This window comes from Aethina tumida, chromosome 2, assembly GCF_024364675.1.
Source record: "Aethina tumida isolate Nest 87 chromosome 2, icAetTumi1.1, whole genome shotgun sequence".
Taxonomy (NCBI): domain Eukaryota; kingdom Metazoa; phylum Arthropoda; class Insecta; order Coleoptera; family Nitidulidae; genus Aethina; species Aethina tumida.
In genome coordinates, this window is record NC_065436.1 from 35,229,672 (window position 1) to 35,241,257 (window position 11,586).

Below are 11,586 nucleotides of genomic sequence, written 5' to 3' on the forward strand. Positions count from 1 at the left end.
TGTTGCGTTATTTGGGAAGGAGAATAATTACACTTCAAGGTAATGCATAAGAGTTTCTATTAATTTAACTACAAGACAACCATCAGGCAAACACAAAATTTAGTTATAACAATTTTTTTGTTGTTGAAGTGATATAGTCAACAGAAACTAACTAATTAAAACCATTTATAAACTTTAAATTAAATTTAAACTTTTATGTTAACTTTACCAAATCAACAAAATCACAAATATTGAGTAAATCACTTATTTTTAACAGTGGCTAACAATATCTAAGACCATGGTATCACAAAGTAAAAACAGTATAAAAATAAAAAACAACTGCAATTTTATGGTTTTTAAAATTAAACAGTTTCGTTTTCCATAATTCGCAGTACATCTTTAGATTAATATAATCTTGGTTAAAATGCATTTAAATACATTCTGATCTTAATACTGTTAGCTGAGCTAGAAACTTTTTAAGTCAGAAGTACTGCCATTTGCCCAATACCGCATCCTTGATCGCATCTATGTATTGAGCGGGCACCCAATAAATCCAATATCGTGACGCTTCTGTTGGACCCAATTGTATTCCCTAGAAATATCATCATTACAACACTGGAAAATCCTTAACAAACATGTTTAAGTATAATTATCACTATATAAATATTCAAATTTAATGACTCAGAATAAGGGAAATAATGGTTTTCTGAGAAAAAATTGTTTTACCATTATGTGATACTCTTCATGATCTTCTATAGGTTCAGAAACTAAACTTTTTATAGATCCCATTGGCAGTTTTTCAGTTCTTTCTTTAGTGCTCAGCCACAACTGATCATTTTCTAATTTGAAAGTCAGCCTAACTTTACCCCCATGTTTGTTCAGCATACCTGAAAGAGGCACAGGAGGCAAACCTTCCTAAAAATAAACCACCACAATAGGTAACTAATAACAATCAATTGATTAATTATACTTTAATATTTTTTATTCCTGGCATAGCATCTTCAGGAACTCCTTTATCCAAAACTTTCCTATGAATTTTTTGTCTGCACAAAGGCTCCTTTGCACTGGCAGCTTTTTCCATCTCCACCACATCCTGAAAATCAAATAAATTAAAAACCAATGACATTTTGTGTTAAGCTGTTGTAGATTGTACTTGTTTGCTGACAGAAGACATAGCTAAAACATCACTTAAGGTAGAGCCTACAAGCATAACTTTAGCCCCTTTTGTGATGCCACTGTTTGATACTGTATTGGAGTCTTGCAGTAAGCCTTTGTACATTAGTTTTTGCATTGCTTCAGGAACTCCTGAAAGAGTAATTTTAGAATAATGTTCTGAATGGATGAATGAACACTACTACCAATTAAATCTTTTAGTTGTGTTTTTAGTTGGGCTATTGTATCATTTGGTGAAGTAGAAACGTCGTATTTCTTTTTATTATAAATCACTTTAATTTGAATGAGTTCATTGTCAACACTATTGGTTTCATTATCTGGAGGTTTTGGACTATCTAATTCGGTTTTCGCGATTTTACATTCAGACGGAACATTTAAATTATCACTTTCTTCTTTGGCACGGTTTTCCGCTGCTTCTCCAGACATATTAGAAATTTTGCTATCATTTTCACTGCCTGAAATTACGATTGATTTTTTTTATTTAATTTTATAGAGTTTTCGAGCATGTTTTTATCGACTACTTACCTAAACACTCCATTTTGTCTTCTGACATCTGAAATTTGAGTAACAATAATTTTCACAACTATAAATGACAAAACAGCTGTATCATTTGCCAACTATTTATAAGTTAGGCGCTAACCTCTTTTCAGCACAATGATTTAATCAAAATATGACTCTTGTTGAACTCTTTTTTATTGATAATTCTAGTTTTTGTAAATTTAGTCTTGTTTTAAGAATAATAGAATGAATAAGTGAAATATAACAATAAATTTATTGATAAAATATAAAACTTATTGTGTGTATTTAAAATTTTAATGTTGCCGGTACTGGACACCAGACACCACTGTTGTCAAAGTGAAGTAACGTTTAAATTATATAAATAAATAAAATCGTACCAACAATTTTTGCCACAACAATGTTATAAATAAATGTTTAATAAAGCGAATAATTTATAATAATTTAGTATTAATTATTTATAATAGGAGAAGACTTCAGTGTAATAAATGATGTGACAACATTGCACTAACCAAATTTTTATTGTTACAAAACAGTTACTTTCATTGAAGTGTATCTTTGGGGAAACTGTGTGTTTTAACAAATTATCACAATTTAACCGCTCCATTAATAAACACAGGGTTCCCCAGTTGAGTGTCCGATGAGTCTCGCGCGTTTTTAAGTCAGTAATTTGATGTACAGGTGAAAATTAAGGGCACGCCAAGCGGTTGGTTCGTTTCCCGGGTTAAGTGTTTCAAAAATGCCACCCAAAAAGCGGGATAAAGAGGTTGACTCATCGAAAAATCCAAGGATCGATCATTTACAGGCCGATCATGAACTCTTCCTACAGGCATTTGAAAGTAAGTGACTATTTATTTAATCACCACTGTAATATAAAGCTTGTAATTTTTAGAACCCACCCAAATATACCGATACCTTCGGACCCGAAATATGTGCTCTGTAAGTAGAAATATTAACCCATAGCTTGATAATAATAACCAATGTATGATTATTCACAGCCCATATTTCTTAATCGAACACTCTGGTACATGAGACATCGAATGTCTAGAAGCCACAAAAGTCGTGAAACCTTCAAAATAAACTCATTGCTGGACAAAGTGGTTTCAAAGAGGGACTCCCTGACTATTCAACCAGGCTACATCAACCTAACATTCCTGGGCTTTAACCATAAGAGCCTGGACCACAATGCCGATATTGCCCAGGTAGAGACTGATTTACTAAAGATTACACATAAGAAACGAAAAGACAGCTCAGCCCCGAGCATGAGAGTGACCTTAGGGACTGCTGATGTTCCTATTAATCCTAACCCCAATGAACTGCCATTAACTGCTCCTACTATAAGCATTCCTACTGAATCATTCAATGGCCCCACTTGTCCTTTAGTCAAGAGCTTCACGTTGATTTTCAAAGTCAAAGTAAGTACTGATAAAGAGGAGGACGACGAACCAGCATTAAAACGTAGAAAATCCAATGGCCTAAGTGACAATAATAATGTAAGATTGTACGGGTCGGAGTTAACCGTGTATGACAAACACAACAGATGTTACTTAAGCGATGGCGACTACGATTTGGTTGTCCAGGATTTGTCGACGAACACGAAAAACTCTCCCAAAAAATACTCGAGTTGGGAAAACGTCAACGATCTCATGGACACTTGTGGGAACTTAGACACATTCATGAAAGGTGCTGTACTTAGGTTTAAGTTAAACTGGTCACCAGAGGCCAGTCCTAAAATAGTCGACTGTCCGAAACCTTATCCGCTGGCGGATAACAAAGAAAACATCCCGTTGGTCAACGGGAAAAACACTGAAAAATTGCAAATAGTCTACCAATTTGTTTACAACAACAACTCGAGGCAACAAACGGAAGCGTGCGAAGACTTGCACTGTCCTTGGTGCAGTTTGAACTGCGACCAGTTGTACACGCTGTTAAAACACTTGAAACTGTGTCATTCCCGTTTTACGTTCACGTATGTGCCTATAGCCGTAGGTGCCAGAGTGGACGTGGCGATAAACGAGATGTACGACGGCTCGTACACCGGCTCGCCCCACGATCTGATCTCGCAGCCGTCGGTGTGCGGATTTTCGCGAAACGGCCCGGTCAGACGGGCATCCGTCACGCACATCCTCGTGTGCCACCCGAAAAGACCAAAGCCTAGTTTATCGGAATTTCTAGAATTAGACGACTGTGAATACGACGGTCAGAGACCGTTTATCACGGGACATAATAGACTGTATCACCACACGACTACATGCCTTCCCATTTATCCCAAGGAGCTGGATGTGGACTCGGAGGAGGAGAATGATCCGGAATGGCTCAGGAACAAAACGATGATGATGATTGACGAGTTCACTGACGTCAATGAGGGCGAAAAAGAATTGATGAAGATGTGGAATCTGCACGTTATGAAATACGGCTTCGTCGGCGACTGCCAAATACCGCTGGCTTGTCAGATGTTTGTTCAACACAGAGGTAAAGACTTACTGATGAAGAACTTGTACAAAAATTTCGTGATCCACATGTGCAGTTTGTTTGACTTTGGTTTGGTAAGCGCCGTGTGCCTGTACACAACTTTACAAAAACTTCAAGAAATGGTTGGGGAAACTGGCGCCATCAGGAATATTCTGAAGGAATCCAGGGAAGCCCAAATGGATAACTGGGCTAAATGTGGCAGCCTTCCCACTCCGTTAGAGAAGCCGAATTTAATCAAAACTCCGAGTACGGGTAGGAAAGCCGGTGCCGTCGGAATGCAGAGGAGGAAAGGAACGCCAACGCCCGCCGAACAGCCCCTTAGGAGGAAGTCCGTTTGCGGAGAGTCGTCGCGTAAACGTCTCTCCCTTTCATTAACCAAACCCGAACCCAAAAAGTCTTGAGGTTTCGTTTACTTTTTTATACTACGTATTTTTAATGGTTCACTGTATTATTCAGCTTCACTGCCAGGACGATTTTGTTTCCTAGTCAATTTTTATTGTTTTCTATGACATTTTTTTTTTGTGTTTTTTTTGTATTTACTTGTTTGGTGCTTGATGTCTGCATAGGATGATCATGTTTTTAAACCAAAGCAAGCATGTATTAGTTTTTCTTATCTCATATACATTTCATTATACAATACTTGCAAAGGAAAAGTGCAAATCTTCTACCTCCAATTTGATATTAACCTTGTCAGAAGCTAGAATTTAGGTAGGACGAAATTATATTATTTTTGCACTTAGTGTTAAATTCCGTCAATAATAGGAATTTTTTAATTTTTTTTACCGATGTTATCAAAACACTTTGAAATTAATTAGCATTTTGTATATTTTATATATATATTTTTATATTTAAATCTCTAAAATTAGTTGACTTTAATGCTTACAAAATCATCTTGATTTCTATGTAAATTTAACTGCCCTTAGGTAGAATTTTACTTATTTATTGTTACACACAATCTGTTCTTACTTATTAAGTTTGTAAATGGATATTTTTTGATAAAATGTATTAATATCAAAATAAAATGTTATAAACGAATTTTGTCTGTTTTTGCGGTGTGAAATGACAGCAACACATGATAAAAGGGTCAGATAAAACAAAGTAAAACACTGAATAAATTTACATACATTATATTAAATTTTAATACATCAACTTGTACTGAACAATCACTTGTGACTTATTACAAAAAATGTTGCACTCAAATTTACTTTGTTCTACTTATCCTAAAATATAAAACATAATTTATAAAATCTCTTCAATTTCTTTATTTAAACTATAATTCATCCAGTCCAATGTTAAGTTGTCTAAATGGTTGTCAAAATCAACCAGATTCTGATAAGCATCTTTTTTCAGTAAATATGAGCAAGCATTCAATGTTGTCTTTTCACTTGTCACAATTCTGCTTGGATCCAGCACTTTCAACATTCCATCATTGTATTGTGCCACCTTTAAAGCAGTTTTATGGACATCCAAGTCCAACTCAGAATTGTTTACCTAAAATAATCAGAAAATGATAATTCCTGTACCTTAAAATTTAAGCAGTTACCAAAACTAAATATGAAGAACCATTTAGAGCAGCCACTTTTTCCACTATTCTGTGGTGGGCCTTTTCAAACGTGTTATCCTTCAGGTTGTCTTGAGCAGTATAATATCCAGCTATGTAAAGCCCCTTTTTTGATATAAGTTCATCAATCTATAAAACATTATTGGATAACACTTATCACATAATGGCACAACGTTAATACCTGCATTAATGCAATTTCTGCCATGGGAGTTAAATTAATGGATATGTGAAATAATGGGACAACATCCACAAATTCGATATCATCTCTTTTCGCCGAGGATTTGGCCAACAGTACACCATTTATCGCACAATGGGGATATTTGGCTGCGTGCAATATTATTTTACAATAAGCACGTCGGGAGAATTTTATGTCTGACATTGTTAATGTTGGAAACTTAATTCAATTAATGTAAATTGGAAAAAATTGAGGTTGGATGACAGATGTCAATGTTTAAAACGCGAGCAATCTTACAACTTTGTGAAATCATACGTCACCTATGTACTTTTTAAATAATGGCAATATTTTTAAACAATTTATAGTAATTGGAAGGTTTGTTGATAATATGTGTATTTTATGTTGAAATCATTTTCGAAATACTGTAGAGACTGTTGATTTTTCAAAAAAATAATTGGGAAATTCATTCACTATAAGTTGACGACACTGCATATTGAAGCAGTGACTTTTTCCGGTTCCGTTCTGTCAGCCATCTTTCTGTGAAAAAATCTTGAACGGTAAGTTTGTTTTCAGTTCTATTTTAGTTATTTTGCCAGATTTTTTAAATATTGTACAGAAACAAATATGCTAATTGTCTTAAATTTGATATACGCACAGTTTAAAATTGTGAACTCGTGAGAAATATTGAAAAATTTTCAAAATTTATCCAAACACGTGTCGAATAAATAAAGTAAATATTCTCAATTGTTATAAAATTTAGTTTATGATTTCTGATAAAAATAATTTGTATTTGACAAAATGTAGTAGTATACTCTAAAATGTGTATGTAACAAAGACCATTTAACCTCAATTATTTATAAGTATTTTATGTTTTAGATCAAGATGTCTTCTCATTTAGTTTGGAGCATCATCCGCAACAACAACGCTTTCCTTGTTAAAAAGCGTAACATCAGCAAACCTTTCAGCACAGTAAGTACAACAAAATAACATCACTTTCTTTCACTTGTAATGATGATATTTTACCACCAAGATCTCTGAGTATTCATGAAATAAAATTACTTATCTGAGTTATCACCTTCTTTTTCACCATCCATTCTGTCTAGACAAAATAATATAATTTTCTGTATGTTTAAGGAACCAAACAATTTGACAAACCTGAACTCATACAGGTACAATGGTTTGGTACACAAGAAGTCTGTAGGCATTGAGGAAGCCCCTGACAAAAAGGGATTCGTCTGTGTGTACAAAAAGGCTAGCAGACAGAACAAGCCAAGACAAGGCACAGTAAAGAGGACCTTCAAATCTGGACCAAGGAGGTCTCTGCACAAACTGAAGCAGTTGTTGGATGCCAACAAGTACCGTACAGATTTGACCAAGGTAAAATATTGAATTTTATCTTAAAAATTGTTGCTAATACATTCTGTTTTAGGCCGCCCTTCGTCGTGCCAGTGCTGTTCTTAAGTCCCAAAAACCTCAGCCAGCCAAGAAGGCACCTAAGGCAAAGAAAGCTGAATAAATGTTTTGTATATGCTAAGGTTCAATAATAAAAAATATAAAATCCCATGTTATTTTGTTACATTTAAAACTAAAATTAACTTGTTAAAAACACTGAAAATTAATTAACAAAATAATCAAAAAACTTGTGATTCTAATAAGTGGTATCAAATGTTAATTAGTTATCTGTTTGGTGAAACACATGGAAAATTAGTAGTTAATTGTCATGATAACAATATTAACCAATTATAATTTAATGATCGATAGACAAATCAAGGAGGAACATAAAAAATATCGTAGTTTTATATAAATGCATTTTTTAAATATGAATGCTCTGAAGATGTTAAGAAACAATAAAACTGGTCTGCAATGTTCTTTTTCTTCTCTACTGATTTTATGCATAATTTAGCTTAAATTGGATATTTCTGAATATAAATATATATTACAAACCACGTATAAATTTTCTTAAATGTAATTTATCAATAAAATAGTTTTTATTCAAATTTAACTCATCTCTTTTACAACTAATACAATATGAGATACATAAATTTTGTTATAAAACTTTAAAAAGCTTTAAACAATTTATTTACTAGTTGTTAATAGTATTTCACTTTGTAGTTTTCTTCCTTTTCATATTTTCTATTGGAGTTTTTCGACCAATTGACTAAGAAAAATCGACAAGCATTGTTCCTGACCATTTCCCAGTGTAGTGTGAGTGTAAAAAATGTATTTTAAGGGACGTTTGCATTTTAAAGCTTTGAATGAAGAAAGAAGTTCTTGAATAATTTCCTGGTAGTTTTCATTAGTTTTTTTGTTTCTATGAAAATTATGACACACTTCAACGAAAGCGGTCCATTGCCTTTTTCCAGCTTTATTCAATATGCTAAAATTTCCTCTTTCAACTTGAGGATATTTGGTTTTAAGATATTTAAAACTTTTGTTTATGGCTTTTACATAATACTTCATAAGACCTAGCTTTATATAAAGTGGTAAAATTTTTTTCACTTTGAACTAGAGGTTTTTCTTTATATACTTGACTCTCCAGGCATCAAACATGCCCTTTTTGAACATTTTTTTTACTATGTAGTGTTTATCCCTTGCACGACTGTCCATTAGCATAAAAATACAAAGTTTAGTGAAGCTTCCATGTAATCCGGTTAACATGGCTACAACTTTTAGATCCGCACAGATAATCCAAGTATACTGTAAATATTGAATTTTTTCTAATAACAACATAATTCCATAATTTTCCTTCATCTATCTAATAAAAAGATGTTTTCAAACATTATCGAACTACATAGAGCACCGTTAATTAACAACCACCGATAAAATACATAATTTGAACGATTTAAAAAAATGCAATAAAAAATATATGTACGTGATAACGAAACATGGAACAGCAAACTTGGATACAGGATGTTTAATCATATTTTTATTTAAAGGAGGATTTTGTTGCAGACCAGTGTAATTTGATTTCACAATATCGATGTTTCAAATATTAAAAATTGTTTTATACTTAAAAATCGTACTTTCTATTGTGTTGAGTTTTAATGTGTGACTTTTTTATTAAATTACATTTTTATGATAAAACTTAAAAAACACTAATTTGACTAACGAGTAGCGATTTGCAATTGATTCCAATAGATCGTGGTTTATGAACAAATTAAAAATTGTCGTGTTTGCACTTAAAAATCATTAATTATCTCGGTGTTACTATATCTATTACCTATTTTGTGTGATTTTGTTTATAAAATACCAATATATGTTAATAGAAATTAACAAATACCATTTTGACTATCGAGTAGCGATTCGTAATTGTTTCAAAACTGTTTTCCGAAGTGTGCCGTGTTCGGCGTCGTCTAAAATCTTCAGTAATTTATGTCTATTTATAAATAAAGTTATTAGTATTTGTTTTATTGTAGTTTGCGCATTTGTTATGAATAAAAGGGATATATGGATTCTCGCCTTTTCGTATTCAAAATCAAAGACAATGAAAGAGTCGTGAAAGGTAATAATGTACATTTAGCAATATTACTATTAAACAACGTGTATTGTATTCTAGGTAAGCCCATCACAAGATTATTTGTAACAATTAAATATGTTTTTGTTATTACCCTTATTTCAAATGAAATTCAAGATTTTCTATTGTTTACATTCAAATTTAGTTCGAGTAGTTTTCAAAAGACGGCGCACATCGATTCTTATTTAGTTCGACTATTTGTTAAGAGATGTCTTTAGCATAACAAATATTTCAAAAATGTTTAAAATAAAAACCACAAATTATCCTTTATAAAACATACAATAGCTGTTATTGTAATAAATACAGTGTATTTAATGTAATTTGATGTAAGTTTTGAAATTTAACGCATTTCTAGTAAAATAACAAATTAAAATTTAGTAATAATAATTATATTTTTTATAAAAAAATTATTTTAATTTAAATTTGAAATATTAAGAACAACTGAAAGTAACATGTAGTCTCTCTTCAAGTCATAGTTAACTTATCGAACTGAAATACAATAAATCAGACTGATTTAAACCTTTCAAAAATGATTTGCGTTAATGTTTACGTTTGTCAATTCGTCCTCTTCACGTTGTACAAATAAACTTACACCTCATTGAAGATTCATGAGCCGAGTTGACTGAGCTGAATGCGACGCCAACCGTAATCTGTCTGGATCTTTTATTGTATATTTCCTGTTGTGGAAACCAATAAACACAGGTAGGCCAGGTTAGTTATCGGTAACAATAATGGCAAATTGACTGACAGTTATACGCTTTTATTATTAAAGTGGCTTAAAGTGGATTTATTATTTCTGTTTTCAACTGGCGGTATGTTTCTCAATAAATATGTCAATCAAATAAGACTTTATTTAAAAGAGTAAAAACGTGCATGTTTTTTTTTTTTAATTTTAACATTTTACACAACTCACCTCATTAAATATACAACTCATTTGTGTGTGTGACAGTGAATTTTTATCCTGACGTATATTTCCTGTCGGAGATACTGTAAAATAATTTAACAGTAAATCCAGATTATTTATTTGGAAGAGACACGTTATTTGAATAAATCACAATTCCAATATTTATTACCACGAACTAAATATTAGTTGAGCGAATTCAATAAATCGGAACAGCAGATATAAATAAATAACGCATGTATATAAGTTGTCTAGAATTAATTAAGTAGTGTTGCATGAGAAACTCATATTAATAATATTACGCGCATACCGGTTTTACACTCTTCACGTATTAAATAAATTATATATTTTCAATAAATAATGTAACATTTTAATCTGTTGGCGTTTAATCATACTGTAAATTTGTAACGTTTCAATCTAAGTGAAGGTATGTGAATATTGCATTCCGATCTTCTAAAAGAAAAACTTTTACAATCGTTTTATTAGTCATTAGATGTGAATTATATTAGGTATCGGAAAAGTAATTATAACATTTAATTTTAAAATAAGTAACTGCTTCGAGAAATAATTCTCATAACAAGGTTCTTCGAATTGAATAAATAATATATCAATTCAGTTTAGAGTGTTTATGGAGTAAAAAATAAGATAATGACAAAAATAAATAATAGACACATGAAAAAATATCTGGACTATAAGATAATACAGAACTTTTTATTTAACGTTATGAAGTTTCCTTTGAGTCTCTGTTTCGACATGTGGTCTTGCGTTGCTATGAAGTTGTAGTATTTTATAGTTTTATTAACGCTCTTTGATTATTATAATTATTTAATGGGGCTCATTCAAGCTGTATGCTGTAAGAAAAATTATAATTCATCCTTTCCAAGTCCGAGAGAAACAAATAGAGATTGCCAAGAGTTTACAGCTAACTAAATCAGCTACGAAAAATATTCAGTGTTTTAGAAGAACTTCGACAGTTAGATAATAATTCTAATATGAAAATATAAATGGGACTGGCAGAAATTTAGTTTAGCCAAACACTTGTAAAGAAAACTTTGCTTTCTATTAAAAATAAGGAAAATCTAGTTCGATATGTCCAAAGGACCACAAGACCAGAGTGATGATTTATTTAAAATATGTCATATATTGGGAAATATCAAGTTTATGCCTTGGAGATGTGCTGAAATTATAAAGTAAAAAGAATCTTACTCATTTAGTCAATAATTTCAAAATTGTTATGTATTGATTGTTTCACCTCTTGCTGGGAAGTTAATATGTAAAATTCTAAAATCATTCTT

General features: G+C 32.0%; 4 protein-coding genes across 5 annotated transcripts; 2 read left to right on the forward strand and 2 right to left on the reverse strand.

The window, feature by feature from the left end:
* Nucleotides 1-40: 40 nt before the first annotated feature.
* LOC109606311 (ubiquitin domain-containing protein UBFD1) lies at nt 41-1,899 on the reverse strand. The gene is made up of 6 exons (XM_020022875.2): nt 1,678-1,899; nt 1,338-1,607; nt 1,133-1,284; nt 950-1,072; nt 706-894; nt 41-571 (listed from the first exon to the last, which is right to left on the reverse strand). The coding sequence occupies exons 1-6, from the start codon at nt 1,703-1,705 to the stop codon at nt 461-463; spliced, it is 873 nt and encodes a 290-aa protein (XP_019878434.1). The 5' UTR covers nt 1,706-1,899; the 3' UTR covers nt 41-460.
* A 292-nt stretch (nt 1,900-2,191) lies between these two features.
* On the forward strand, nt 2,192-5,175 carry LOC109606099 (polycomb protein suz12). Its single transcript, XM_020022674.2, has 3 exons — nt 2,192-2,507; nt 2,561-2,607; nt 2,667-5,175. The coding sequence occupies exons 1-3, from the start codon at nt 2,408-2,410 to the stop codon at nt 4,539-4,541; spliced, it is 2,022 nt and encodes a 673-aa protein (XP_019878233.2). The 5' UTR covers nt 2,192-2,407; the 3' UTR covers nt 4,542-5,175.
* Nucleotides 5,176-5,251: 76 nt separating this feature from the next.
* On the reverse strand, nt 5,252-6,163 carry LOC109606468 (ER membrane protein complex subunit 8/9 homolog). Its single transcript, XM_020023021.2, has 3 exons — nt 5,883-6,163; nt 5,684-5,830; nt 5,252-5,631 (listed from the first exon to the last, which is right to left on the reverse strand). Exons 1-3 carry the CDS (start codon nt 6,078-6,080, stop codon nt 5,380-5,382), a joined length of 597 nt encoding a protein of 198 aa, XP_019878580.1. The 5' UTR covers nt 6,081-6,163; the 3' UTR covers nt 5,252-5,379.
* Nucleotides 6,164-6,313: 150 nt separating this feature from the next.
* LOC109606288 (60S ribosomal protein L28) lies at nt 6,314-7,439 on the forward strand. Of its 2 annotated transcripts, none has more exons than XM_020022857.2 (4): nt 6,314-6,433; nt 6,753-6,845; nt 7,011-7,253; nt 7,306-7,439. In XM_020022857.2, exons 2-4 carry the CDS (start codon nt 6,759-6,761, stop codon nt 7,390-7,392), a joined length of 417 nt encoding a protein of 138 aa, XP_019878416.1. In that variant the 5' UTR covers nt 6,314-6,433; nt 6,753-6,758; the 3' UTR covers nt 7,393-7,439. The 2 variants fall into 2 exon arrangements, with proteins under 2 accessions (XP_019878416.1, XP_049818652.1); XM_049962695.1 differs by lacking the exon at nt 6,314-6,433 and adding an exon at nt 6,583-6,606.
* The last annotated feature ends 4,147 nt before the right edge of the window (nt 7,440-11,586 follow it).

What these genes read in the sequence shown, in the direction of transcription:
- LOC109606311 (XM_020022875.2), bottom strand. Translation starts at nt 1,705, where the DNA reads ATGTCAGAAGACAAAATGGAGTGTTTAG. An exon ending in AGACAAAATGGAGTGTTTAG is followed by an intron (nt 1,608 to 1,677) that starts GTAAGTAGTCGA and finishes TCGTAATTTCAG; the next exon opens with GCAGTGAAAATGATAGCAAA. An exon ending in TGTCTTCTGTCAGCAAACAA is followed by an intron (nt 1,073 to 1,132) that starts GTACAATCTACA and finishes TTTGATTTTCAG; the next exon opens with GATGTGGTGGAGATGGAAAA.
- LOC109606099 (XM_020022674.2), top strand. Translation starts at nt 2,408, where the DNA reads ATGCCACCCAAAAAGCGGGATAAAGAGGTTGACTCATCGAAAAATCCA. An exon ending in CTTCCTACAGGCATTTGAAA is followed by an intron (nt 2,508 to 2,560) that starts GTAAGTGACTAT and finishes TGTAATTTTTAG; the next exon opens with AACCCACCCAAATATACCGA. An exon ending in GGACCCGAAATATGTGCTCT is followed by an intron (nt 2,608 to 2,666) that starts GTAAGTAGAAAT and finishes GATTATTCACAG; the next exon opens with CCCATATTTCTTAATCGAAC.
- LOC109606468 (XM_020023021.2), bottom strand. Translation starts at nt 6,080, where the DNA reads ATGTCAGACATAAAATTCTCCCGACGTGCTTATTGTAAAATAATATTG. An exon ending in CAGAAATTGCATTAATGCAG is followed by an intron (nt 5,831 to 5,882) that starts GTATTAACGTTG and finishes AATGTTTTATAG; the next exon opens with ATTGATGAACTTATATCAAA. An exon ending in GTTCTTCATATTTAGTTTTG is followed by an intron (nt 5,632 to 5,683) that starts GTAACTGCTTAA and finishes TGATTATTTTAG; the next exon opens with GTAAACAATTCTGAGTTGGA.
- LOC109606288 (XM_020022857.2), top strand. Translation starts at nt 6,759, where the DNA reads ATGTCTTCTCATTTAGTTTGGAGCATCATCCGCAACAACAACGCTTTC. An exon ending in TCAGCAAACCTTTCAGCACA is followed by an intron (nt 6,846 to 7,010) that starts GTAAGTACAACA and finishes TGTATGTTTAAG; the next exon opens with GAACCAAACAATTTGACAAA. An exon ending in ACCGTACAGATTTGACCAAG is followed by an intron (nt 7,254 to 7,305) that starts GTAAAATATTGA and finishes ATTCTGTTTTAG; the next exon opens with GCCGCCCTTCGTCGTGCCAG.